The sequence below is a fragment of the Peromyscus eremicus genome, chromosome 5 (assembly GCF_949786415.1).
Source record: "Peromyscus eremicus chromosome 5, PerEre_H2_v1, whole genome shotgun sequence".
Taxonomy (NCBI): Eukaryota; Metazoa; Chordata; class Mammalia; order Rodentia; family Cricetidae; genus Peromyscus; species Peromyscus eremicus.
Window position 1 is genome coordinate 134,341,406 of NC_081420.1, and position 27,593 is coordinate 134,368,998.

Sequence of the window (27,593 nt, forward strand, 5' to 3'; positions counted from 1 at the left end):
TCTTTCTATGTTGGGATCTCTCTTCATCCTTCTGCCCCTCAATAAGGATGGAGTCATCTGCTACTCAAGACACAGCTCCTGATTTGACTTCCAAAAGAAAATTTATTTTCTAAATTGAGGTACAAATATTCCCCTTCCTTGGCCCCTGTCCATCCCCCACCATCCAATCCTGCAGTTTCCTCTGTAGGATCCATCTTTCGTGAGCAACATCTTTTGTGGAATAGCCCCATCTTGGCTCCTCCTGAGGCTCCCAGAGACTCCCATTCACAGCTCAGTGTGTTCTGTCTGAGGTGGCTTCTTAGCCAGGAGCTCAGTCCAGAAAGCCACTTCCTCCCCTTTCAGTCTCTGGGCTTGCTGGGTGGTGGCTCCAATCTGCAGGTATCCTTCCTTCTGGTCATACTCTGGCCAGTGGGGCAGCCCCTTCCCATTGGGGTTCCTGGGAATATGATCAAATAGAATTCCTCAAGACTGTTATGTGCCCGCCCCTTCCTCTGAAGTTTGAATGGATCCCTGCCTTATCTCGGTCGAGAGACTGACAACCTCCACAGACAGAGAGCTTACATATTTTGGGATAGCCTATCAGTTCTATAAAACTCTAACTATAGAGCACTATAGTCACACAAAATGGTCAGGGCTTTGGTCACTCTGACTTCAGAACTCACCCTTTCCAAAAGGTATGCCCAGCCACACCCCATCCACCTTTCCACATTTGCCCTCAGCCTCACCCACTCCGAGCAAAGTTGGCCCAGTATTTCATCACCATCTTGCTGAGGTTGGTCTCCTCCTCTGAGGTGCCCTCTGTGGAGAAGGTGAAAAAATGTTTTTGTTCCTATAAGTGTGGACCAGATGTAGCATCATTTGGGAGTTAGAAAGGCAGAACCGAGTGCTCATTCTTCAACCATTCAATCAAGCACTTCAGTGTGAGAAGGTCCTGGTTAATTACTGTGCACATTCAGGGAGAGGCTGATGTACTATTCAGCAGTGGGAATGTGTGTGCCATGAGCCAGCTGCCTTCATTGTCCATGTTCATCTGCCCTTCCCTCCTTCCTCAGGACCAAATGTCACAATCCAGAGCGTCTCTGTTTAGGAGAATTGCTTCTAGGTCTTTTCTCAGTCACTCAGACACAATATTCTCCATAGACTCTAAAAGATATCAGAATTACAAAGGACTAAGGAGCATTCCAGCTAGGAAATGCCCGTGAGGAGCCATGCAGTGGGGTCACGAGCCTATGCAAATGCTGAGAGGTAAGGCACTGAACACATGTGCCAAAGGCTTTCTTTAAATATCATGTTACTGGACTGGAGAGATGGCTCAGTGGGTCAAAGCGCTTGCCATCAAACTTGAGAATTTGAGTCACGTTACTAGGACTCACATTAGAAGGTAGGCAACTATTTCTACAAGTTGTTCTCTGATCTCCACATGCATGCATGTACACACACACACACACACATACACAAAGTTAAATATGTTAATACATATATCATAGGTTCCCTGGGAAGATGCCATCTAATCTCCCGAGGAAAGGGAAATAGAATAGATAGCTATGGAAGTATGGAAGGATGGGGCAGGGGGGGGGGACTGGAATAGGAGGGTCAAGTGAAGAAAGAGAGGAAAGAGGGGGATGGGGACAAGGAAGGAAATATGGGGAGAGACAGCTAAATTAAGGGCTATTTATTTGAGGGGTAGTATGAAAACCTAATACAGTAGGAGCTTCCTAAAATACATATGAAAGTCAATCCAAATGAAATTGCTGATAAGTAAGTGGGGAGACAGAGCCCCAACTGGCCATCTCTTGTCACTAAATGAAGCTTATAGTACTGGAATTGGGTTACATCTAATTGAGATGTTGGTAGAGAGGTCCCATGGGAAATCTCGAACAACCCAGGCTGTCAACAAGACTATAGGTTGCTCTCCACAGACTGATGGGGGGCTCCATTGCTGAAGCCATCACTATATAACTCATTGAACCTGGATAAGTCGAGCTGGTGCCTCCAGAGAGACTTCACCCCTATAGTCTACTGTCTTTGGTACAGGAAGGTACTCTGCACATTACCAAAGGAGCAATGGAAACACCAAGCCAGCCACAAACCCTTTGATCTACAATGGTGTCTTTCCTGCAAGATGCCATAAAGCTTGTGGGAGTAACCAACCAATATCTGATTTGATTTAAGGCCCACTCCAGGAGATGGAACCTATACCTGACACTTCTTGAGTGACTGAGAACCTGAGACTAGATAGCCCAGGGACCTAGGGCAAAGCCAAATCTACTATTGTAAAAAAAATAAAAAATTAGTAACAATTAAAATATAGCAATAAAATGACTCCAAATGACATTCTGCTGTACTCATAGAGTAGTACCTTGCTCAGCCATCATCAAAGAAGCTTTATCCTGTAGAAGACGGGAACAAATATAGAGACCCACAGCAAGACATTAAGCAGAGGTTGTTTTATGGGAAATCAAATTGTGATATTCTAGTCTTAAACCAGAGAGAGCCTTGTGGGTGATCTACCACCTCTCTTACTAATGCCACAAGTCATGATTCAGAGAATGACCATGACTGGGACACATAAGCCATCTTCATGTGTGTTAGAATAGGAGAAAGGTTGGGGACTGCCTCATGCAGCTCAGTTCTGCTATAGAGTGCCAGGAAACTAGCATCAGGAGAGAAGGAGAAACTTGTTGAAGGCCCCCAAACCAAGACTAGAATCCAGTTCTCCTGACTCCCAGATCACACAAGATACAGAGCCAATACCTTTCAAAAACGGAGCCCCGAATACAGAGAAGATTTCATCACCATGATCTCCTACCACCGTCTTGGGTCTTTTGTCAGATACGAAGCTTGGGCGATATTGAAACTCATACATGTAAGTAGGAACTCCGGCATCTGAGGAGACATGGATTCATGCACAGTTCATGTTGCCAGACAGACACCTGGGTGGCACTGAGGTCTCCAGCCCTGAAGGAAACTGCTGGTTATTAGAACAGGAGACAGGCAGCTTCTGGAAAGCCCAATGACTTGCTTTGGGTTGTACAGCTGGTTGAGGTAGACCTGGGATCTGAGCCAAGAGTTTATGTAATATGTGCTATGGGATGGTCTGTATGTCAAATGTGTTGCTGATTGGTCAATAAATAAATAACTGATTGGCCAGTGGCCAGGCAGGAAGTGTAGGCAGGACTAACAGAGAGGAGAATTGAGAGAACAGGAAGCTGGCTGAGAGAGACACTGCCAGCCGCCACCATGACGAGCCGCATGTGAAGATCCCGGTAAGCCACGAGCCATGTGGCAAGGTATAGATTTATAGAAATGGATTAATTTAAGATATAAGAACAGTTAGCAAGAAGCCTGCCACGGCCATACAGTTTGTAAGCAATATAAGTCTCTGTGTTTATTTGATTGGGTCTGAGCAGCTGTGGGACTGGCAGGTGAGAGAGATTTGTCCTGACTGTGGGCCAGGCAGGAAAACTCTAGCTACAAGAATGAGTGGATGTAATGCAGGCAGTGAGTGCTTAGAAGTGCTGAGTGATAACACACAGTGAGTGCCTGCTCATTCTGAGAAAATCAGCACCTAGTCAGCCTGGTTTTGAGCATCCCCAGTGTTTTCCTCAATCATTCAGTAGAAAGATGCCATTCCAAGTTGCTTGTTGGAATATAAGGGTATTTAAATATAATCACATACAGATATATACAAAGATAGAAATCTATCATCGCCGGGCGGTGGTGGCGCACGCCTTTAATCCCAGCACTCGGGAGGCAGAGCCAGGCGGATCTTTGTGAGTTCGAGGCCAGCCTGGGCTACCAAGTGAGTTCCAGGAGAGGTGCAAAGCTACACAGAGAAACCCTGTCTCAAAAAAAAAAAAAAAGAAATCTGCCTTTGGGTTTAAGGAGAGCACAGAACTTGAAGTTCATACTTCAGTCACCCTCATTACCTTGTTTCCTGCTGGACCTGGGAGCGTTAAGTTCTTAAGATATTAAAGTGGAGGCAAAACAGGAATACTCTGAAGGAAGGCAAATTTGCCCATCTTCTCTCAGCAGCAAAGATGCCTGTTCAAGCCCCAAGAAGAGACGACTCCTTTTCCTGTTGTGTGCACCATTGGAGCTACCTGCTTTTTCATGGATAGCACTCTCTTGCACAAGCCCCCAGACTGGAGTCTTTCACTATCCATTAGTCATAGTGGGGTAAAGATATCCACAGAAGAGTGACTGAGAGGGGAATTGTAAGACCACAAATTAATCTAGTAGAGAAATTATGCAAAAATTCTCCATGAAGGAAAAGGGTTAAGCCCAGCGCTCATACTCCCACCACTCAGAGAAAGCCTCTCCACATTTTGACTCATATGATTTTTATTTATATAAAATTGAGATAATATTGTGCATGTTATTTTAATACACTGGTATCAGTATTTTGTAGCATTATATAATTATTTTGTCCACAAAATAATTTTGTAACATAAGTTATTCTAACATGAATATGAAGAATGATTTGTTTCATCATCTCTCACAGGCTCTATCCCTGCACCTTTAGAAGCAATCTTTCTGTTCCTCTGAAGTCCACTTACTCAACAGGCTCATGGGTCAAGCAGTGTCCAAGTTAGCTTTAATGATCAACTTGACACAGCCCAAAGTCATCTGAGAAGAGAATCTCACTGAGGGGAATTTTTCTTGGTTATTAATTGCTCTAGAAAGGTCCAGCCTATCATGCGAAGCACCATCCTTAGACAGGTGGTCCTGAGATATGTAAGAAAGGTAATTAGCGTGAACAAGGAATTGAGCAAACTCCTCCTCCATGGTCTCTGCTTCAAGTCAATGTCTGAGTCCTTGCCTTGACTTCCCTTAAGAATGAGGACATGGAAGTATAAGGCACAGAAGTCCTTTTTGCCCCTACGTTGCTTTTGGTTGGTTTTTTATCACAGATACAGAAGAAAGCCAGAGCACAGTGTGTACTGAAGGAGTGTTTGCACTTGCTCTGACACTCATTTTAGAAAAGAGGCCAGACTGCAATTCTACAACAAAGGACTTTTGTGAATGAAAGAGTGTATTTTAGTCAGTATGCTGTCAAGATATTTTTAGAACTGTGTGCCTAAACCACGACATTTATAAAATTCCTGTAATTATATGTCTTGAAAGCAAGTAGGACATACATTTAGGTAATTGTAAGAACAACAAAGAAAACAGAGACAATGGGACACCATTAACAGACTAGACATTTATGGGATGGGAGTAGCTGAGGAGAAGAAGAATGGGGACAAAGTACATTTCAAAAAGTTCCAGCAAACACACTCCGGAAGTGTGAGGAAGATGTTCAGGATTTGCAGAGGTCTCCAGTCAACTTCAACCAGATGAAAATAAACCATCAAAAGTCAATGACAGAGGAAATACTCAGGAGCATCAAGAGATAACTCATCTAAAGATGCGTGATGCCATTGAAGAAATCCTGCAGGCCAGGGAAGGGTAGATGGATTCATTCAGTAGCCAGCAGCACAGAGCAGTGTACTAAGATATCTTTCAGAAGAGGGAGAAATAACAGTCCCCAAAATGAGCTCGTGGAATGCATTGTCCCTCTGGCTGCCTTGTGAGGGTTTGCTAGAGTCCTTGAAACTGAAAGCTAAACATACTAATTAATAACATGGAAGTCAGTGCTGTAAACTTGTGAAGTCATATTCAGGACATTGTTGGACTGTAATCATAATAGATAGGGGATTTTATCCTTCATAGTACAAGGGTTCTGTACAAAAACACTGCTAACGACTAACGGTAAAATATTCATTCAAAATGATATAAATTCTGGCACAAAAGATGTAAAAAGTGGGCCGGGATAGATGGCTCAGTGGTTAAGAGAACTGAATGCTTTTACAGAGACCTGGGTTCAATTCCCAGCATCCACATAGCAGCTCTTAACTTAAGGTCCAGGAACCGATGCCCTCTTCTGGCCATTGTGGGCACCAGGTGCACATAAGGTTCCCAGACATACACAGGCAAATATATCCATACACATCAAATAAAAATAGCAAATTTTCATAACAATGTACAATGTAGATAAAATTGTACAGTTATATGAAATCAAATGTAAAATGTTTAGCAAAGCACACAATAAAAAATAAAGGATTCAAAGCATGTAAGCACAGAAAACTACCCAATCATCTGGAAGGGGCCAAGAGAGTGAGGCAGAAAGAAAGTATTTACAAAACCATCAGAAAATAACTAAAGTGATTGGCATTAGTAAGTCCTTGTCTGTTAGTAATTCCCTTCAATATAAATTCTCCAATAAAGGGTATGTAGTGACTGAATGGGTTTTTAAAAGATCTGAATTTATGCAGTCTTAAAACAAACTCTCTAACTTTTTAAGACCTTCAGAGACTGCACATGAAGTGAAATTAGATATTATGCACGAAGAGGAACCAAAGGAGAAAAGAAAGGACAATAGTTACCTCACAAATAGAGTTTAAGTAAAAAAATAAATAAATAAAAGGAAAAAAATTAAGACATTATATATTGACAAAAAATTAATTCACCAATGGAATATAAAAGAGCTGTACATAAACGTAAAAAACAAATATCAAAGTATCTGGATGGAGAGGGAGAGAGAAAGAGAGGAAAAGGGAGAGGGAAAAGGGAGAGGGAAAGGGGAGGGGAAGGGGGAGGGGGAGAGGGAGGGAGGGAGGGAGAGAGGGGGAGAGAGAGAGAGAGAGAGAGAGAGAGAGAGAGAGAGAGAGAGAGAGAGAGAGAGAGAGAGAGAGAGGTGATAACACCAAAGCAGTAGTGGATTGCAGTACCTCACTTCCAACGATGATCAGGTCACATAGACAGAAAATTCATAATAAAACACTGAACTTGAACAAAGGTTTTGGACCAAGAGGCCATGATGGAACTAAAGAATACTTAGAACAGTGCACAGCTTAACCCCAACAGAACGTACATTCTTTCCAAGCACCCACAGAACAATTGCTGGAATAGAGCACCCATAGGCACAAGAGAATCTTGCTTCATTTAGGAAGATCCATGTGTAACCTCAAGCTATCTGTCCAGGCCTAAGTCAGTGTCAGACAGCCCTGTGTTAGATATCAGCCCAATTCTCACCTTCTCCAACCAGTGTGTGCCAAGAGCGATAATGGAGTACCAAAGAAATTGAAGGTCTTTATACTTCCTTTCCTCACATGTCTTTCTTCTCTCTCTTTTTGAACTTTCTCATCTAGAAGAAGCTCTTTCCCATCCAATCCTATTCCTGACATTTGATTTTTATTCTTTTTGTTGATTTGCTTTTGTAAGAAAGCGTTTTGTGTAACCCAGGCTGGCATTAAACTCCCTGTGTAGCCAAAGAAGATCTAATCTTCCTTCCCCACCTCCCAAGTGCTGGAATTACAAATATGTGCCACTAGGTCTGACTTATATGGTACTCAGGATTGAGCTCAGGGCATTCTGAATTCTAGCCAGGCACTCTACTAACTGAGCAACATCCTAGTCTCATGTATTATGTGTGTGAGTATGTGTGAATGTGTGTATGTATATATACACATGTATACACATATATATGCATGTGCATATGGGTATGCATATATATGTGCCTGACTCAGAAATGGGCAAGTCAGAGATTTGTTATCGAGTCCATGTCTTCTCATTCAACATGTAAGACTCACCTCTGAGGCCACGGGACATGAGAACAGATGGAATACCAATAAATACATCTCCAAACAAGTCCAGGAGAAGGTCTTTCTTTTTGACAGGGTCGTCTGTTCGTCCTAAATACTTCTCAGTGGCTGCTGGAATCATATTCTCAGAGATGTTCTGAAATAGATCAGAAAGTAACCACTCTCACCTGGCAATCAGTGATGCTCCTGCAGACAGTTAAGAAGACTTCATGACTCATGAACCACCTGGGCTCTGTGCCAAACCAGGGAGGATTCTCTAGATCCACTTGCGAGATGTCATTAAGCTTGGAAGTCAGGTGTCTGCAAATTATGTTTTCCCATTGGCTATGGTGGAAAAGATCCTCTTGCCTGATACCAGCTTGGAAACTGTTGCCTAGCTAATGCTATCTCTCCAGCTGTTTCTAGAGGAAAATGCTTTTGTCTGCCTCCTGTAGAGAGAAGTATACTTCCAGTATCTCCCCCTGATCTCTAAGGGAAAGACACCTTTTGTACCCTAGCAAATAACTTTAGAACAAGCTATTCCTAGAAAATGAAATGAAAAAGACATGGCTCAGGAGATTTTCTAGTCAGAATATCTATCCAGTGATCTACCGACAACAGAAGTCTATGCATCAGAAAAGCAGGGAACCTACAGTTTGTAACTGCCACAGGCCCACCTCTCTGATGGGCCTCCTATGTGTAAATCTGATGGTCTTTGTTGGTCATAGAATCATTTTTTCTACATGTAAAGCTCTCCAAATAAATATTTCTCCTGGCAACTTGTCCTGGACCCATGGGGGACTTTGATTGGTGAATAATGAGTGTGAATTTATTACACTGGGGTGCAGGGTGGGAAGGGTAGAAGAGTAGGAGGTGAACCCCAGTCACCACGATTGCTTACAGCCGCTGCATGTGTCTGTGATGAATGCAAGCCACTGACTTTTGTTTCCCAACCAACTCCCATGATTCCCTGGAATCTTACAAGGGCAGAGTGGAACTTCCACAAGAGGGAACTGGCCATTTCCTCATCCATTTTGTCTTCAGAGAACAGATCGCCCATCATCTGTGAAACAAATGGTAAAACATTTGTGAATCCCAGTAAATTAAGAAGAATCCAACAGGCCAATCAAGGGAACCAAATGGAATGAAGGTGCTTGGTGGTGAGGGTGGGGTGTTAACAGATATGGGAGTTATGATTCTGAAAAAGAAAAAATCAACAAACAAAGCAAAGGGAACTGCATGAATAAATCTAAGCAATACAGAGGACAGCCAAGTGAGTGTATTTATTACATTGGGAGGTACAACCTTCCTCCAGGCAGTGGAACATTTAAGCCAGGGTCATGTAGAAGCCAAGGGCTCAGGGACAGGGGACACAGGCCACGCCTCTTCAGACTCAGGGGACAGGGGAAGCAAACCCAAGCATTATGTCTGTATGTCTGTCTCCCTGTGATGCCCCCTCAAGTCCTTCTGCATGAGAGCTGAAGAATTCTGGAATATGCTCACCCTGTCTAAGTTTGCACTCAGAGCTCTGGTCTGGTTTCAGCATGTCTCCTAGCACTGAATGCCACAGCCCAGACTGATACCAGGGCCCTAAAATGTCTGCTTAGAGAGCTCAGCATTACCAATAGAAGCTTGGTGATGGGCAAACAGGGCCCTGAGGCCTTCTTGAGTAGTTTCTTTAGAAAGCTTCCAATTATTAATCCCTCCTCTGCCCCATGTGGTGTAAACTGGCACTGCAAAGGGCATCATCAGGGACTCTCAATGCAAATTTACTTGGAAAGTTTGAAGCTTCTTTGGAATGTAGTCATCTGGGTGCACAACCCTTGATCAGAGCAGGGAGGATGATGGTTGAGCCTCTGTGGTGTGCATCTAAGAGGTCTGTACGTCCTCACCGTTGGGATGATCCAGCCAAACTCCTGCTTGTTGATGCCCACCATGTAGGGCACAGTGTTGAAGCTCTTCTCAGCCAGGATCTCTTCTGGGGCTTTTGGCAGCAGCACTCCATCAAGCACAGTGTACAGGGAGGTATTGTCCTGGGGAAAATAGAAATACAGTGCTTATGAATACCCCACCTTACATTTCAGCCATATATCCCCTCATTGCTGGTTTGAGAGTTTGCCAAGCATTAAGACCCTGTGGCTATGGCCACAGAAACCCAATGTGCTAAGAACAATAGTTGAATCTAGGAGTCTTCAAGGTCAGAACTGTGAGTTGGGGGTCATCAGTGGCAATGTGATAGTGGTAGTGAATTGAGGAGAGGAGAATTCTTACTTATTAATAAGGGCTACTTATTAATAATTTTCACTTATTAATGCATCTACCTATACATATTTAAACCTGGGCAACTCAAGGGAGAAGTTCAATACCTCACAGCCAAGCATATATCCCAAAGCACTCAGGTTTAAAAATCTGTAAGGACCAGCATGGATTGGCACCTGGGATTCTAAGGAAGACTCTGATACCAGCCACTGGGAGGCCCACAATAAGTACTACTGCTGCTCAGGAATATTGGTAGCTGCACTTCGAGGCTACACGCTTTGCCTTTTTGAGTCAGAGAAGCCAGAGGCCTCTTTCCGCTTCTGTTTATCTCATGCTCCACAATGGGCTTGTTAGTACGTCCAGTGAGAAAGTCCTTCAGGAGTATCTGCACTCCAGCCATGTCTCATCACTCCACTGCTCAGTCCCTGACCTGACCTACAGGATGCCCACAGTGCAGTCTTCCTACCCACCCTCCTGTACCTTCCCTGCCCTGAGTCTGCACAGTGCATTTCTACATTTTACTCAGTGTTATGACTTGAACCTGGAATACTGACATCTGGGGGGCCAAGGTAGAAGGATCACAAATTTCTAGGCTATGTAGTAGGAACTAGTCTGGAACCAAAGCATAGCAACAAGACATTTAAAAAACAGTCCACTGTTCAGAGCTCATGTGCTCATCTATCTCATGTTGGATCATAATCCAGCCTTTTTAGGTGAAACTGGACCTCCCACCTCAGTGACTTCCTCCAGCCCGCTCCTTCCTCACTGCCTCCACCTTAAATCTCTCCTGCTGCAGGAGGGCGGCACAGACCACAATCTTTTTCAACGTTTTATCTATCTCAGCCGGGAATCGGCTCATATCACACAGTAAAACCTGACTGAAAGAGTCTCACTTCATCCTCACAGGGTCTTCAGGGAGTGTCTGTGATCTCTGCGGAGGGAGCTGAGGACAAGACTGGAGATGCTCAGGGCTAATGACACAGACACAGGCCAGTGCTGGGAGGTGGCAGGCAGGAAGGAGGAGGCTGTGGGCACTGTGAGTTTCCTGGGTCATGTGCAGATGGTGCTGTCCTCAGATGGGAGTATCTTAGGCTCCTCTTTGTATAACTCCAGTCCTGTACCCCAAAGACTACTGAGACTGTGAGCCAGTTCTCTCAGCTTCCAGATAGCGGAGGTTCAGATGCCTTCTCCCATCCGGCCATCTTGATATTGAGAACTGTGAATGAGGAGAGCTGGGCCAGGAGGGTAAAGTTGCTGACTGAGAGCACTGTACAGGGAGTCAGTTAGCCCTACCTCTGGTCCATCTGCCTATTTTAACTGGCAAGTGACTTCTCTTGGAGCCTTGGGGAGACCCTTCATTCACAGTTAACTAGAATTTATTACTGTTAAGATGCAACACCAGCAATCCAGAAAAAACTCCTTACCTCTTTGGGGTCTCCATTCTCATCCAGGTCAAAAGGATTCTATGAACACAAAGGTAAAGGATGCATTGAGAACCTTCCCCCTGTAAATGATCAATCACCCTTGGAGCTGTGCCCTGGGGTATCAATTTCTCCCACCTGAGTCTTACATGGGGTCCTTGAGTATGAACTCAGGGTAGCGCAGGATGGGGATAGGAAGCAACCTGAAGGGAATAGGCCCTGGGATCCAGAGTCAGGGATCTCCAAAACTCTCGAGACCGTGTTCATTACCTATGCCTGTGGTCCTCTTCAATGCCATCATAACTTCAGCTCTCTGGCCACAATGCTCAGTTTCCTGTGGTGGTATTGTGTTCCCCAAAATATTGTGCACGCTAATAAACTTATCTGGGGTCACAGAACAGAACAGCCACAATATTAAACATAGAGAATAGGCAGTGGTATCACACACCTTTAATCCTAGCTTTCCAGAGGCAGAGATCTACCTGGATCTCTGTGTGTTGAAAGATACAGCCAAGCATGGTGACTCATGCCTTTAATCCCAGAAAGTGAACCTTTAATCGCAGGGAGTGATGACAGAAAGCAGAAAGGTATATAAGACGTGAAGTCCAGAAACTAGAAGCTTTTGGCTGGTTAAGCTTTCAGGCTTTCGAGAAGCAATGCAGCTGAGATCCATTTGGATGAGGACACAGAGGCTTCCAGTCTGAGAAAACAGGATCAGCTGAGAAGTTGGCCAGGTGAGGTAGCTGTGGCTTGTTCTGCTTCTCTGATCTTCCAGCATTCACCCCAATAACTAGCTTCAGGTTTGATTTTATTAATAAGACCTTCTAAGATTCCTGCTACAGTTTCCCTCAGGAGCAATAGCTCAGTGAGGTGGAAGTGGTAGCCAAGACTGTGTGGGATCAAGAGGAGATGGGGCTGGAGGTGGAATGGACATCAGGACAGGACCTGCCCCTCTTATTTAGTCTCACTTCCTGAGTTCAGCCATTAACAAGTGATGAAAACATTCAGAAAGAAGGTAAGAAAGAAAAACGGAAAACAAAGCAACAGAGAGGTTGATACTGAATAATGCCATCACAGTATCTGGATCCAGCCATGTCATGAGCCCTCTGCTCCTGAACTTTAGAGTTACTTGAAGATTCTGTTAAGGGGTTACATTTAGGGATATATATAGGGATATATATGTATATACAACAAATTCATGCATGTAATTACAATTAGTGAACAAAGAGGCCATGCATTTGAGAAGAGCATGGAAGGGTTTAAGAGGAGGAGAAGGAAGGAAGAAAAGTTGTAATTGAATTATAATCTCAGAAATAAACAAAAAGACCAGATTTCCTAGAGACGCATACTAGAGTATGTCAAGAGAATTACCATGATGCTTATTTAAAATGCTTCCTAATAAAAATAACAAAAAGAGAAAAAATACTGTGTTCAGGAACTCTTGAAAATTATTCTTATCTTGCATAACAAAATCCTGATACCCACAAGCCCAGTGACCCTTATTTCTGCATATCTCTTTCTTTGTTGTGTCACTACAATTTCAGTGATTGTAACACTGCTTGTTAGCCATTGGTTCTCTCATATATGGGGGAGGAAGCCATTGCTAGGAACCCTTCATTGTGGGTTGAATTTTTACCACCCAGGGATGTAATATCTATGTGTGTATGTGAACACATGCATGTGTATGTGCATGCGTGTGTGTGTGTGTGTGTGTGTGTGTGTGTGAGAGAGAGAGAGAGAGAGAGAGAGAGAGATAGAGAGACAGAGACAGAGACAGAGACAGAGAGACAGAGAGAGAGAGAGAGAGAGAGAGAGAGAGAGAGAGAGAGAGAGAGATAGGGTAGTGGATAATCATAAAAGCACTTCTCCCAGATCTCAAATAATCTCAGATTATGCTGAGATCTTAGGTCTCTGAGTTTTCTAAAATCACCAGATATTCCTGTTGTCGTCTGGTTGTCCTATGTCACATAGAGAACACCGGGAATTATTTGACAGCTTCTGGTATTAGAAAATAGCTCTTTTAAGTCTTTGAACATCTTGGACTCCTTTTCTGAATATTGTGACCAAATCCCTAAGGCCATATCAGCATAACCCATGGATATTAAAAAAGAACACAATGCTAGAAACTTGCCCAAGAGACCCAGGAGTGTTTTGGAGTGTCCATGATTCATATAGAGAAGGCAAGGGCTCAGATGACTCCTGAGCTCACATCAATTCCTCTTTCACAAAAGTGGTATTCCTCATGACCGTGATGCTCTTTCCTCTGGATGTTTGTCCTGATTGGATTCCATGATGTAGACTCTCACAACTGTCCATTAATCAAATCACTTCCCTGAGAAATGATGAGTGTATTCAATGGATCCCTTCTTTGATAGTTCTATCAGGCTTAACCTAACAAGTGCAAGACTGTGTCTCTCTTTGGATTGTTATTTGTGAGAAGGGATGGGGTTTAGTTTATACATTCACTGATTCTCCTTTCACATCTCCTCCATATACTTTGAATGATGGATGGGTGGATGGATGGGTGGATAGAGGGACAGATAGATAGAATTGATCAAAAAAAGTATAAATGGGTAAAGAAACAACCAACTGGATGAAGAAGCCCACATAATGGGAGAGAGTTTTTGTCAGCTATACATCTGGGAAAATATTCAAAGAACTCAACAGACAATGAGTCCACAGAACAAATGACCCGTTCAAAAAATGGGCTTGGGACCTGAATAGGGAGTTCTCAAAAAAAGAGAAAATGTCTAAGGAATATCTCAAAAATGTTCATCATTCCTAGTAATTAGGGAAATACAAATCAAAACAACTTTTGTATTTCAAGTTACCCCAGTCAAAATAGCAAAAATCAACAGAACAACCAACAACAACTGTTGGAGAGAATGTGGGGAGAAAAGAACCCATTTGCTATTGGTGGGATTGCAAACTGGTGCAACCACTGTGAAAAATCAGTGTGGAGAATTCTCAAAAAGCTGAATATAAATCTACCATATGATTTAGCTATATCGCTACTTAGCATATGCCCAAAGGACTTGATTTCCTACTCTATAGATACTTTGTCAGCGTGTTCATTGATGCTCTATTCACAATAGCTAGGAAAGGACACAACCTAAATAAATGTCCTTCAACTGACAAATGGATACTGAAAATGTGGTACATATACACTACAGAATACTATTCAGCTGCAAAGAAAAATGAACTCATGAACTTTGTAGGTAAATGGGTAGAGCTAGACAAGATCATATTAAGTGAGGTAACACAGATACAGAAAGACAAATATCACATGTTCTATCTCACTGGAGGATCTTAACTCCAAATTTCCAGATGTGAATACATAACATGGAGTAGCCACAGAAACCAGGAAAGTAAAACAGAGCTGTTGACAGGATAGGGGATTTGGGAGAGGAATAGAGAAGGGAACAGCAGGGTACAAGTGACCTGGTCAGGGAAATGGGGAAGAAGGAGCCTCTAGGAAGGGGGAGAGCAGAAAATATGGAAGAAAGAGAGGGGAGGGTAAAGGGGAATAGCAAGATACAACTGAACTGACAGAAAAAATGGGAAAAGAGGACTCTAGGGAGAGGAGGAAGTTTAATGCAGAAGAAGGTGGGAATGTGACAAGAATGTTCAAGAAGCAAGCTTGGAAGATTTACATGCAATTCCTCACCATGGAATATATAGCTGGACTACTTTTTGACATTTAAAGTGTTTTATAATAAGTGAAATTCTCAGTTGGGGTTAGGAGGCCAACACTCTTCCTGAGAGATGAGAAATTGTCCCCTTAGAGTTTAACCAGGACAAGAACAGCAGAATAGATTTTGGGCAAGGACTCAGAATAGAGGCAAGTGGAATGGACCCACGTACCAATTTCAGTGCGACCTCCAAGAGCTCATTCTCCGTCTTCTGGCGCAGGCAGTGAACCATGACAGCTGATGTGGTGGTTTTACACCCCAAAATAGTAGCAATTAGCTGAAAAAGATCACAGGCAAAAGCAGAGGTCAAGAGTAATGACTACATCCTCCATCAATGTAGACAGTGGATTCTAGTCTGTACCTAATTTTCTTCTTCTCCTCCTTCTTCCTCCTCCTCCTCCTCTTCCTGTTTCTGCTTCTTCTCTCTCCCTCTCCTTCTCCCCCGACTCCCTCCTCTTCTTTTCTTTCTTTCATTCACTTTTATTTATTTGTTTGTTTTTTGTGAGAGAGTTTCACTAAGTATCCCTGGCTGGCCCAGGACTTAGAATGTAGACCAGGGTGGCCTCAGTCTTGCATCGTTTTTTTCCCCTATCTTTTCTTCCCGAGGTATTTGGATTATAGTCATGCATCACCGTATTTGGCTTGCACACCCAGTTTCTTATGGTTACAGAGGGCTTGTAAAGTCTCTAAATCAGCAGTTCTGAATTTGTGGGTTGAAACCCTTTGGGTAAATTTGTAACAATAAAAATACATCCTGCATATCAGATATTTACATTACGATTCACAACAGTAGCAAAGTTATAGTTATGAAGTGGCAATGAAAATAATTTCATGGCTGTGGGTCACTACCACATGAAGAACTATATTAAAGGGTTGCAGCATTAGGAGGGTTGAGAACCATTGCTCTAAAATACCAGATGTAGGTAGTGGATCCCACAGAATATTGCTTCTATTACTAATTGGAATAATGACATGTCCTGATTGCATAATCAATATCTCCACCACTGTTAGCTTTTCCCTGTTTAAATGGGTACAGAATCCACCCCAAGTACCATACACACACACACACACACACACACACACACACACACACACACACACACATACAGAGTCACACACACTGGGCACAATGTTCTCTAACTTGAATGCCTCTAAAGAGACAATTTGAAATGATGGATAAAATTTGTTTGGTTTTAAATACTACCTCTTCCACTTCCTAAATACTTGGCCTCAGGTGAGCTACAGAATCTCATCATGTTTCAGTTTCTGGGAAGAATCGCAGGGTGTCTGAGTAACATGATTCGCATGGAGGCACTTCAGAAATTGCAGGATGTGTCTTAGCTGTGAGCCAAAAAGCAGCCTTCTGCCCAGCCATTCTTGCTTCTAGAATTGTTTGAGTACCTAAGCTGCATCCCACAGCCAGAAAGACCAGTGAAGACTTCAGGGAAGCTCAGAAAAGGATGCAGAAGTTGTCCAGATTGGGACCTACTTCAGTCACAGACTTAGTGTTCTTCTTGACCATGCCTGCACTGAGGACCACACCACTCTCAGAAATGGCCCTGTGGAAGAGGTTCTTGGCCAGAGGAGACAACACCTGGTAGGGGAGAGGAGAAGTTTTATGTTCACAAGATGGGTGTCATGTTTAACATCAAATTGAAAACAGATCTAGACTCATGTAGAGATAAACCTCCAAGCACAGCTGTGAGGGATCTCTATATCAGATTAACTGAAGCTGGGAGCTGCATCACAATGGCCGCATCGTTCTTGGGACCTGTAACTAGCAGGCTGCCCAATCTCTGGGCCTTTGTTCACACAGGAATGCTGACTCTCTGGGTCATCAGCCCATGCCAAAGGCCACTAGGGAGAAAAAAAACCATAGTTAAGTCCCAGATGTTTGACCAAAGCCAAAGAGGCTTGCCCCAGGCTGCATCTCACACACTTTCGTCAAGATATTGTGCAAATTTCTGCCGATGAATTCTGTCGTACTCGGAAAGATGCCACACAGAAAGGTAGTAATGTGGATGAGGGCTTACTATTAAGGAAAATATTTGTTATGTTATATATATAGAAAAAAAGAGATTATAGATGGCTGATAGATGGATGCATGCATAATGAATAGATAAAAGTAATGATACACACATATATTTACTTACAATTTTTGGAAAAGACTGGAAAAATAAATGTAACAATAGCCAAGTGACAATCCCTGGGTATGTTGTTATGGATGATTTTATTCTTCATTGGATGTTTTATAGATTTCTTCTTCCTTTACTTAAAAATTCTTCCTCTGGGAATTCAAGTATGAAGCTCATGTGTTAGTTCCATTGCTGAATTTCTGCTCATCTTTGTGGAAGCTAAGGTTACTTATGGCTCCCAGAACATCCTCTAGTCCCCTCACAGTTCCTATGGCTCAGTTCCATGCACCAGCAAGACACTTCACATGCCCGGTCTGTGCCTGTGACCCACATCTTCTGCCCTGGTTCTCCCCATTGAGTTTTCCAGCTCTCCTTCTTCACCTCTTCACTTCCTCACACCCCTAAGAGGTCCTGCTGCTGCCTTTTTAACCTCAGAGGAAGCCCCAGTCTGACTTCGGGTCTTGAATTTCCTTGATGTGTAGATGTGGCTTCAACCCAAACAAGGACGCTTGGTCCAACTCATTGCTTCCCTCCCCATCACTGCATCCCAGGACTTGTCCAGTGAGTTGGAATGCTAAAATTACTAGGAAAGAGAAAGCTATCCACTAAGAGAGGAGAGAAGCTGGAGAATTTCATGGCCCCAGGACAAAAAAATTGAATGGTAAGCTTAGCAAAACAGAGTTAATTGCTTCTGAAGCTGTTCACCATCTGATGCTGTGCAACAAACACAGTCAACCTGAACGCAGGTATTGGATGCAAAGGTATTGTGCTAGACTTGCTGCTTTGCAGCAGGTCCTCTCAGCAACCATATCAAACCGCAGCAAGAGGTCTGGTGCCAAGAATACTTACAAGAACAGAGACACTTGCACCTCCTGCTGACTCTCCAAAGATGGTCACAGAGCCTGGGTTCCCTCCAAAGTTGGCGATGTTGTCCTGGACCCAGCGTAGTGCAGCCACCTGGTCCAAATGACCCCAGTTCCCAGGGCTGTGTTCATCTCCTGTGCTGCAAGATGACAGGGTGTAATAGGGGTAGAGATGCCATGGCCGGGCTCTTGAGAGCTCAGATGGCCTGGGGAAATTCAGTGAGCTCTTCAGAATCAGATTGGATGCTACATCTTTGACATGGGGGATTTTACCTGCCCGTTCCCTTTACAGAATTGCTTTATGTGGGGCTGCACACTCATCTAGCAATTATGTGCTGCGATGAGGATCCATGATACATCCTACATTGCCCTAATAGCTAGCTAAAGAATATCCCATTACAAGACAGACAAAATCTCCAACTATGCCCAGCTTACACTGGGAGCTGAATCAAGTAGACTAGAAGAGAGATGTCAGCTGTTAGAAAAAGACAATGTGGTCAATGTGGGGTGTAGGGTGTTGTTTCAACTGGGAAAATCCTATTTGAAGCAGTAACACTATGAAAGAGGAATAAAGGATCACATCGGTCTCATCAATAATTACAAAATGGATTTTAGTTAGGAGATGCAGCAGATACAAAGGCCCAGGCCATGGGAATAGATGTTTGAATGTAAGAAGTATGAGATGAAAGTAGACCAGAGGCTCCGTAGGGTCTTTCATATCATTAGAAGTGGGGACCATTGTGCAGAGACATGGTAGGGCCCAGTCATTGTCTCACAGAAGACTCAGGCCACTGGCTGGAGCAGCTATTGTATTAAAACTGCACATTTAGAACAACTAATGATTATGGAAACTATAAATGTCAGAGAGATAGGGGTTTGGTTATGGAAATAGCAAAAGGTAATAATGGCTGCACAGTCTCGTGCTGGGTTCTGGTTCTCTACTGTGGCAGTCAGTATGAACAGTGAATGAATCTGAAAAGATGAGGCCAAGTGCAGGGTGATTTTGTCATTGAGTGTGCCAGCCTCAAGAGGGATCTCTGTAGTGCTCATAGGACCTTGTTTAGTTCCCCAGGGCTGTTTTGTTGTAAAAAGTAGCAAGACTGTCTCCCATCACTCACTTCCTCCCTTGTCATGTGATCTCTTCTGCACGTAAAAATCTGATGTCTGCTCTTCTGCTATGTTGCTTCCTAGCCAAGGCATCTCACAAGTGGCCTTCCTTCTACCCAATATTGGACTTTGAGTCTTTCACACTGTTTTATATAAATCTTGTTCTTATAGCTACCCAGTCTCAGACATTTGTTTTATTAATAGAAAGACAACCAAAGTAAATACTAACATGCAGAGGGGAAAATCTAGTGTCTTACCTGAGTAATCCCCAGATACCCAGGCGATATTGAATCGTTACCACCACCACATCTTCATGGGCAGAGAGAGCTAGTCCATCATAGGTTGATGCTCCACCTATCATCAGTCCACCTCCATGGATCCACACCATCACCTGGACAATAATACAGCCACACAGGCAGTACATTGAAGACTTGGGAAGGCTGCCAAGTTCATCTGGATTGGTTGCCTGTATCTAGGCTGTGACTCCAGGTCATCACCCAAACCACACTAGTTCCTGGGAAGGCTGCAAAAGGCTGACTCTCTTGTTTCCAGCTCTCCAAGATGAGGTCCAGGATGCAGCACCACTCAATACCCCTTACCTTACTTCTCATTTCTCACATCCTTCAAAGACACAGAATTGAGATTATCACGGTACCCGTAAAGGCCCAAGGGTGTTGTCATCAGCCCACAATCACCATTTCACGACAGGACTTTTCAGGCAACTGAACATGAGCAAGGGACAACTTTGTATATCAGCTTAATTTCATCCCAGTTAACTCCTCAGTGGTGAATTAAACCTCTCCGTGGTGCATGATCGTCTTGTGAGACACCCACTGCCCTGATGCTGCCCCTTCCTAATGTGTCTCTTCTGCAACCCCAAATCCTCCCACTATGCTAAGCCTAGCTCACATCCACTTCACTCAAGATGTCTTTGGTCATTTGGCTAAATTATCTCAGAATTTACAGTTACCAGGCACTCTGATAAAACTTGAGAAGAAGGAATGTAACAATTCATAATCCACATTCTTTGATTTAAATAGCACATAAATGAGGGTGTATAAAATAATATTGTGATAATACTATTAATTAAAGAGAAAATCTCATGGGTACTACGAACCAAGAATTGATCTATGCAGTATAAATAACCTCTCATATGGTAAGGAATAATACTGTCTTGTGGGACAGAGAAGAAACGGAGGAGAAACTTGTCTTCTCCTGAGAAACTGCAGCCAATATGAGGAGGATGGGCTTGATCCTGATGCTATTTTCCAGCATCCAGATGCTGAGCTGCCTAATCCCTGCAGCTCAGAACAACAGTGCAGTGAGCCAGCTGTTGGGTCAGGAGACAGACCCTCCTGCAGGTCTGACTAGCATGTCAGCACGGCTGTGTGTACTCAGGCAGAACTGTGATGCAGCTTGTGAGTCACTGAGCTTTCATATGACAATTCCCATGTGAAAAAACAGGCTGAGGTTAAGAAAAAGGTTCTGCTCTCTCAGCTTGTCAATGGGAGATCCATGATTTATACTCAGACCTCATGGCTCTAGAACCTGTGCCCACAGCTAAAGGATCTCCTGTAACCACGATTTCAAGTCCCCATTTCCTCCCACTGGACCCCTGCAACCTCCAAGAGAGATGGAATCATGGATATCTAAGAGTGAAGGCTGAGTCCAAGGGTGGTGGGCAATGATGTCTTGAAGAGATTATGATGTATCTATGTAGAACAGTTGGAATGGTCCTTGAAAACAAAGCTGTGTGGGAATGGCTTAAATGTTTCGTTTCTCTGACCCCAAGTTTGACCCTTTAGGAACCTGAAACTCTTGGTCCAGGTGGAGTTGATTAAAACTTCCAAAGGTTTCACTGCCTGGCCTACTAAGATTCTACCACTCCCTATTTCAACAATCACTGCTGGCTTCCTGATAAAGGGTTTCGAAGGCCCAAGGTTTAGTGGAATTGATATCAGTTACTGACTCTCTGCAGAGTGTCAGGAATAGAGATGCAAGTTCTCCTTGTGCACAAAGCTATTTCAGACTCAGATCAGCCTCAGGCATCTATGGCTGTTCACACTTTAGAGAGAAGGAACTGGAGGCAGAGAGAGGGTTGACAGGTGGCCCAAGGGCACAAATCCAGGAAGATCATGTTAGGTAGTGCTTATACTTCCAAGTAGATAGTTAGCAACATCCTGGGTCCCTTCACAATGAGAAGGCTGGTTATGGCGGCCTCCTGGGATGCTTGCTCTTTAGATGCTGTAAAGAATGTGTGTCACTGAGAATTTTTCCCTGTCTCTCTCTGTGACTGATAGGCACAGTTAACACCATATCTTAGCATATGTATCTACAACTCCCCCAGTCCTGGATTTCATGTAGAGGGCTTCTGGGAATTTATTGGGTGCTGACCTGTTACAATCCAAGGATTATCTTTTTCAGAAAACTCTCCTCCAACCTTGTGACTTGTACCTGGCAGCTTGCCCGACTCTTGCACCATGTTTCCATGTGAAATGCTGACTCATTTGGTCCTTAGACGGTGCCAAAGGCAGCTAGACATGGAAACGATCTACAGTCAAATCCCGGGTTGCTGTCCACAGGCAGGGAACATGCTTAGGAGACCGGCCCAGCATCCTCCCTCCCTACTTCACGGGACAGTGCAAATTTTCATCTGGCAATGAAAGTTGTCACAGGTGACCTGAGAATAAAGCCATCACACATCTCCCCCTAGACCCCATCTAAGAGCACACATATGAAAACCAGGAGCCCTGAGTCTTGCGAGCATCCCTTCCATGTACTCTTTTTTCCCCATCAGGACCTCAGTTTCTCTACTTGCATCATGTTGGGCTGTTTATTTTCCCCTAAGATTCCTCCCAGTTGTGACTATTTTGGAAGTTATGACTTGGCTGCCACAGGGATAAGTGTAAGGATTCTGTCCTTAATTACTTCACCAGCCTGCAATGGAGTCCCAGACTAAAAAGTGGGCGTGATCTCTCTGTATTCTCTCTTTCTGCACTCTCTCCTTCTGTATTCTCCCCCCTCTGCGTGGTCTCTCTCTCTCTCTCTCTCTCTCTCTCTCTCTCTCTCTCTCTCTCTCTCTCTCTTCCAATAAAGCTTTAGAAAGGTAACCATGGCTCGTGACTCTTCAGTCACCGATACATCCAGCACTCTCCTCCAGCACTCTCCTCCATCCGCATGGCCACCATGGGCAGCCGCCAGCCATGAGCGCCACCGCTTAACCAACAATAAGACTCTCCTAAGTAAGATTAGCCATTCTTTTCCTTCTGTCCTGTGAAGACTTGGGAAATTACATGTCAGCTGTGTAGTGATCTCTACCAAAGACTGACATCATTGGAAAAACATGCAAGTGAAAACTTGAAGGAAGCTCTGGTTCTTGAATCACTTCCTGCCTGTGTGCCCTTGACCCCTGCTGTCTTCATCCCCTTCTAGTCCCAGGGAAGAACTACATGTTCAGACTGGAACTCTGGACCAAGGATCCCAGCCAGCACTTACAGGCAATCGGTTGCTCTTTGTCAAGTCGGCAGGAGTGTAAATATTCAGGTAGAGACAGTCTTCAGAAAACTTGAGAGGAATGCTCTCCTTTCTGTTGGTGAAGAGCTCTGAGAGCACCTGACCTCCAACTGCATCCTGGGAGCACCTGGGAGGGGAGAGAACATCTGAGATTCTCAGACAAATTGAGCATGTCGTCTGGGCCTGACCATGCACTGAGAGGTTTGAGCCTAGAACAGAAGTTCCTATTGCTTTACTGGAGTCGTTGTTGTGGGAGAGAGGTGGCAGCCACAGTAATCTCTAGGGTCTCTCAGTCCTATGAAGGGAGAAGCACTTGTTACCTCTCCTTTTCCTGGAGGTTTGGGATGCTCTGGACCCATGAGAAAGGTGACTATGTGGTGACCTGCCCTAGGAGATGTCACTTCCTGCAGTGACTGAACAGAGCTTTACCCTTCTGGGCTTCATATGCTGGTCTGTAGCTGACCCTCCTCCTCTACCAGGTTAACATGCTGTAGTTCTCAGAAAATGTCCATCAACCAAGGCAGTTAGCTACAATGACAGGCAGCTTGTTGAAGGTTGAGGTGAGGCAGGCATCTTGTGTGAGAACTGAATTCTAGTCCTATCTCAGACATGATGTGCTGTGTGGCCTATGGTGAATTCCTTTCCTGCTCTTGTCCCAAGCTTCCAGGTCCAGGAAGGGTAAGTAAAGTCTCCAAAGTTCTCGCTGCCTGCCTGCCAAGTTTCAACATCCTCTTATTCCAACAACCACTATTGGCTTCTTGATAAAGGGTCTTAAAAGCACAATGTAGCATGGGATTGATAGCAGTTACTGAGTCCTCGAAGAGTATGAGGAAGAGATTCAAGTTCTCCTTGTGTTCAAAGCCATTTAGAGTCAGTTCAGCCTCAGGTATCTATTACTATTCCTTTATTGTACCTTTTGTTATTATTCCTTTATTAATATTCCTAAATATTATTATTCACAGGTGAGGAACTGAAGGCACAGAGAGGATTGTCAGGTGGCCCAAGGATACAAAGCCAGGAAGATCATGTTAGGTAGTACTTATACTTCCAAGTAGATAGTTAGCCACATTCTGGGTCCTTTTGCAATGAGAAGGCTGGACATCCCTGTCCCTGGTGTGCAGAAGTGAGGCTGTGCATGTCACACAAACTGCAGAAGTAGAACAGCAGAGAGTCCTAAATCTCCATCCTGGGTAATTTTCTCTACATCACTGAGAGTAAGTGCACAATATTCATAAAAAAACATAAATTCAAATGTCAAATGGGGATACAAGAATTTGAGTTCACTAATGTTTAGAAAAATTCAGCATAGAGAGCAAATTTCCATTTGTTATTGTTATGATCTCAGTTTGTTTACCCAATGCACACAGAAAAAATTCACCAACTAAGCCATGGCATGGGTAAGGGCCCCAGAGATGGAGGTTTCATGCTTCCATGGAAGAATCACACAGAATTTGGTTGTTTCTGGAGACAAATGTACACAAAGTTCATGTTGTTGACTTAGGATTATTACCTTTGAAAACTTATCCCCAAATATTTATGATTGTGTGTAATGATGTAGCTAACAAGAATCCCTTAAACTTTTATTTATAGTCAAGAAAACCAAAGTACTTCAATGAACCCGAATAGAAGATAGAGTAAGTAATAACTTAGTACCCAATTAAGCACAGCTAATAAATACTCAGCTGCTATATATATGGTCTGACATGATCGTGATGCTTATGAATGTGTCAGGCTGTCACCCAAAATCTCTGTATTTATGAACTCTGTTTAAAGCAGGGTATATACACAGACAAAAGACTGGAAAGCATGATCTCAACTGCTAGCAGCAATTTTCTCTGAGTTGTTGAACTATACATGATTTAGACTTTCCTTCACATCTGTGTATCTCCCAACTTTTTTATAACATTTGTGTATTATTTTTGCAAACATAATATAAACATAGCAAATATTATTTGTAGGAGAAAAGCATGGAATGTTAAGAAGACAAGCAGGACGGGGATCCTGGAAATTCTCAGAGGAACCTTGCTGAGGACACAAATGCTGTCAGAACTGATTTATAGATTTTTGGGGTTCTCTGCCGTGGTGGCTGTGAGGCTGTCTGGAATTCTTGAGCTTCTTCACTCAGTTACAAGGGTGATGTGGCACACCTTTGGTAATTGCTTAGCTTGTGAGTAGGTAGGTAGGTAGACCTGGGTGTGAGAACATGCAGTCACCTTCCCTGTTCTCTTCACCCACAAGTCCTACACCCATCCCACTCCTAAGCAATGCCAAGGTTCAAATTAGGAGAACGTGGCATCTTACTTCTAGTCTCCCTCACCTAATCAATTACTGTTTTCCAAGGAATTTAGCGTATTTTAGTATATTATGCACTTGATGTACTAATCCACGGGTTTCTCATTTTCTCTTTCCACCAATAGGATAAAAGGCTTATCAAAGTATGGATTTTTTCCCCTCCTAATGGTTTCTGAAAACCCAGAACATTCCTGGTTCACCACAGGTTCTCAAAAGTATGTGCCAAATAAAGGGCTTGGGAAAATATGAAAATTAGTAACTAGACCATTTTTGAGGACCCATGGTGTTCTTAGGGGTACCAGTAATTGCTGTTAATGCAGCTAGTCAGAGGATTGCCTTGAATCCCTCCTGGATCACCTGAGATAGACATCCTCACTGAAATGGGCCCACCCCAGTGGCTTACATAGGAGGGTAGGAGGTGGCATTCTTCACGAAGCTCCAGGGCTCTGCAGGCTGTGGAGGAGCAAACCTCAGGGATCCAAGAGGAGGCTTGGCAAAGGGGACGCCCAGGAAGACGGCCACAGGCTGTGTGAATCCTTCTAAGCTGACATACTTCCCCAGGACTTTGCCATGAACAGTATCCACCACGGGTGGTGAGGACGGGTGTCCTGCTGGACAAGAGAACATGAGGATACATCAGAAGGGAAAGATCAGACCTGGATTCATGGTTTGTTTTGTCACTTTTAGGCTTGTGTCTTGAATTGAATCTTCCAAGGTCTTATTTCCTTCTGACATGATACTATGATAAAGAGAAATATCTTTGCCTAAGAGGGCCAACTGAAAGTCAACTGATTGGAGGCATTAAGGCATCCAGTCTAAGCCCCTGTAAAGAGAGGGTTATTGCACTGTTCCGTGCTTGACCTGTATACATCTTCACCCACTTTGTCCAGGACAGATTTCCAAACACGCAACCCAATGTTTGTAATCCAGAAGAACTTACCCCACACTATGCCGAGAGAAGCCCAGACCAGGGCACAGAGCCACATCGTGAAAGGACAAGAGCTCTGGAGACAAGGAGGAAGTGCCTGCTGCTCCAAGAGAAAGCGTTGTTCCCGCCTCTTTGCTATAGACCTGCCTCTAACCAACTAGCACAATTATATAAATCTTGCCCTCCTCCAAAGAGCTTCCTGGGTGTGTGTTGGGACCTCCAAGCCACACCCACTAAGAGTTTACCCTTCTTCATCTGGAAAACACCAGGGAAGCTCAGATTACAGATAGCCAGAAACTCATCCAACAAGTTCTTTTTTTTTTTTTTTTTTTTTTTTTTGGTTTTTCGAGACAGGGTTTCTCTGTGTAGCTTTGCGCCTTTCCTGGAACTCGCTTTGGAGACCAGGCTAGCCTCGAACTCACTGAGATCCGCCTGGCTCTGCCTCCCGAGTGCTGGGACTAAAGGCGTGCGCCACCACCGCCCGGCCCCAACAAGTTCTTATGCAAGCATTTCTAGCTGTAACTCCTGCTCAGTGCACCTTGAACTTCCCAGGGCAGCCACCAGCAAGCAGGTGTCTGCAGGCATCGAGAAACCTTGGCTTAGGGTTCTCACTACAAACTTGAAAGTTTAGAGCACGTCACGTCCCCAGAGTTCCTCAGCTGGGGAATTAGCACAATCCCTGCTTCTTTGGACTGCTATTTCCTAGAAGCCCTGCTCTCAAGTTTGGAAGGTATCTAAGCTTGCTCTTAAGGAAGAGCGAGTTTCCAGAGGGATAGGAGTCCATGATGGCAGAGCAGGAGCATGGTAACAAGGGCAAGCAGGGTGGTTGGAAGGGCTGAGAGCTCATAGACTGGAGTGCAAGCTCGAAGCAGAGAAATGATGAGAGTCTTTAAGCTCTGAAAGCCTCTCTCTAGTGACACGTTTCCTCTAACAAGGCTACATCTCCTAAATATCTCCAAACAGCACCACCAACTGGGTTCAAGTGTTCAAATGCCTGAGACTATGGGGGACATTTCTCCTGTAAACCACCACAATGTTCTTACAGTAAATGAACCTCATTGACCACAGTCTTTTGCTCTAATCATCCATCCATGCATTTATTTACAAATTCCTTCTTTCTTTGAGATTTTATTTTTATTTTTTTGTGCAAGAGTCTTCACTTGCATGTATGTCTATACACCATGTGCATGTAATGCCCACAAAGGCCAGAAGAGGGCATCAGGACACCAGGGAATGGAGTTAAAGCTTGTGACTCAACATGCAGATCCTGGACCTTGAACAAGGGTCCTCTAGAAAAGTAGCCATTACTTGTAAAGGCTGAGCCAACTCTCTAGCCGTTATCTATGAATTCTTTAAAAGTTCCACACTGCTTGTCATTTGCGCCCACAGGAATGTACCCAAGTGGCAGAGGGAGGGGGAGAGAGAGAGGGAGGGAGGGAGAGAGGGAGAGAGGGAGAGAGAATATGTACAGTTCGAGTTCTGGTTTAATAACAAGGCCTTGTTTCTGTTTCTCATCCCCAGGGGCCCAGGAGCCTTGGAGAGAAGCATGTGTCTCTACTATAATGCTGCCCTCTTATGGATGCTTGGAAAGTTTGTGGTGAAGAGTGGTGTGATTATCAAGCTTTGGTTTGACTCTGTTTAACAAATCGTCAAACTCTTCTTTGGGGGAATGGAAAGGGTAGTCTTGATTGGAGGGTAGTGGTATCTGGAGGGGAGACAGGAGTGGTAAAGAAAATAAGACTTAAAAAAGAAGAATTA

General features: G+C 43.9%; 1 protein-coding gene and 1 long non-coding RNA gene across 3 annotated transcripts; one reads left to right on the top strand and one right to left on the bottom strand.

The window, feature by feature from the left end:
- Nucleotides 1-82: 82 nt before the first annotated feature.
- LOC131910806 (carboxylesterase 1C-like) lies at nt 83-25,893 on the bottom strand. Of its 2 annotated transcripts, XM_059262685.1 has the most exons (14): nt 25,848-25,893; nt 25,311-25,515; nt 22,598-22,742; nt 19,360-19,493; nt 17,982-18,135; nt 16,487-16,591; nt 15,166-15,274; nt 13,169-13,170; nt 9,518-9,658; nt 8,608-8,688; nt 7,635-7,782; nt 2,755-2,886; nt 726-798; nt 83-436 (listed from the first exon to the last, which is right to left on the bottom strand). In XM_059262685.1, exons 1-14 carry the CDS (start codon nt 25,891-25,893, stop codon nt 265-267), a joined length of 1,647 nt encoding a protein of 548 aa, XP_059118668.1. In that variant the 3' UTR covers nt 83-264. The 2 variants fall into 2 exon arrangements, with proteins under 2 accessions (XP_059118668.1, XP_059118667.1); XM_059262684.1 differs by lacking the exon at nt 13,169-13,170 and having other exon boundaries at nt 15,170-15,274.
- LOC131910807 (uncharacterized) lies at nt 16,803-27,593 on the top strand. Its single transcript, XR_009379222.1, has 4 exons — nt 16,803-17,006; nt 24,206-24,249; nt 25,033-25,122; nt 27,357-27,593. It is a non-coding gene; the product is annotated as an uncharacterized LOC131910807 (long non-coding RNA).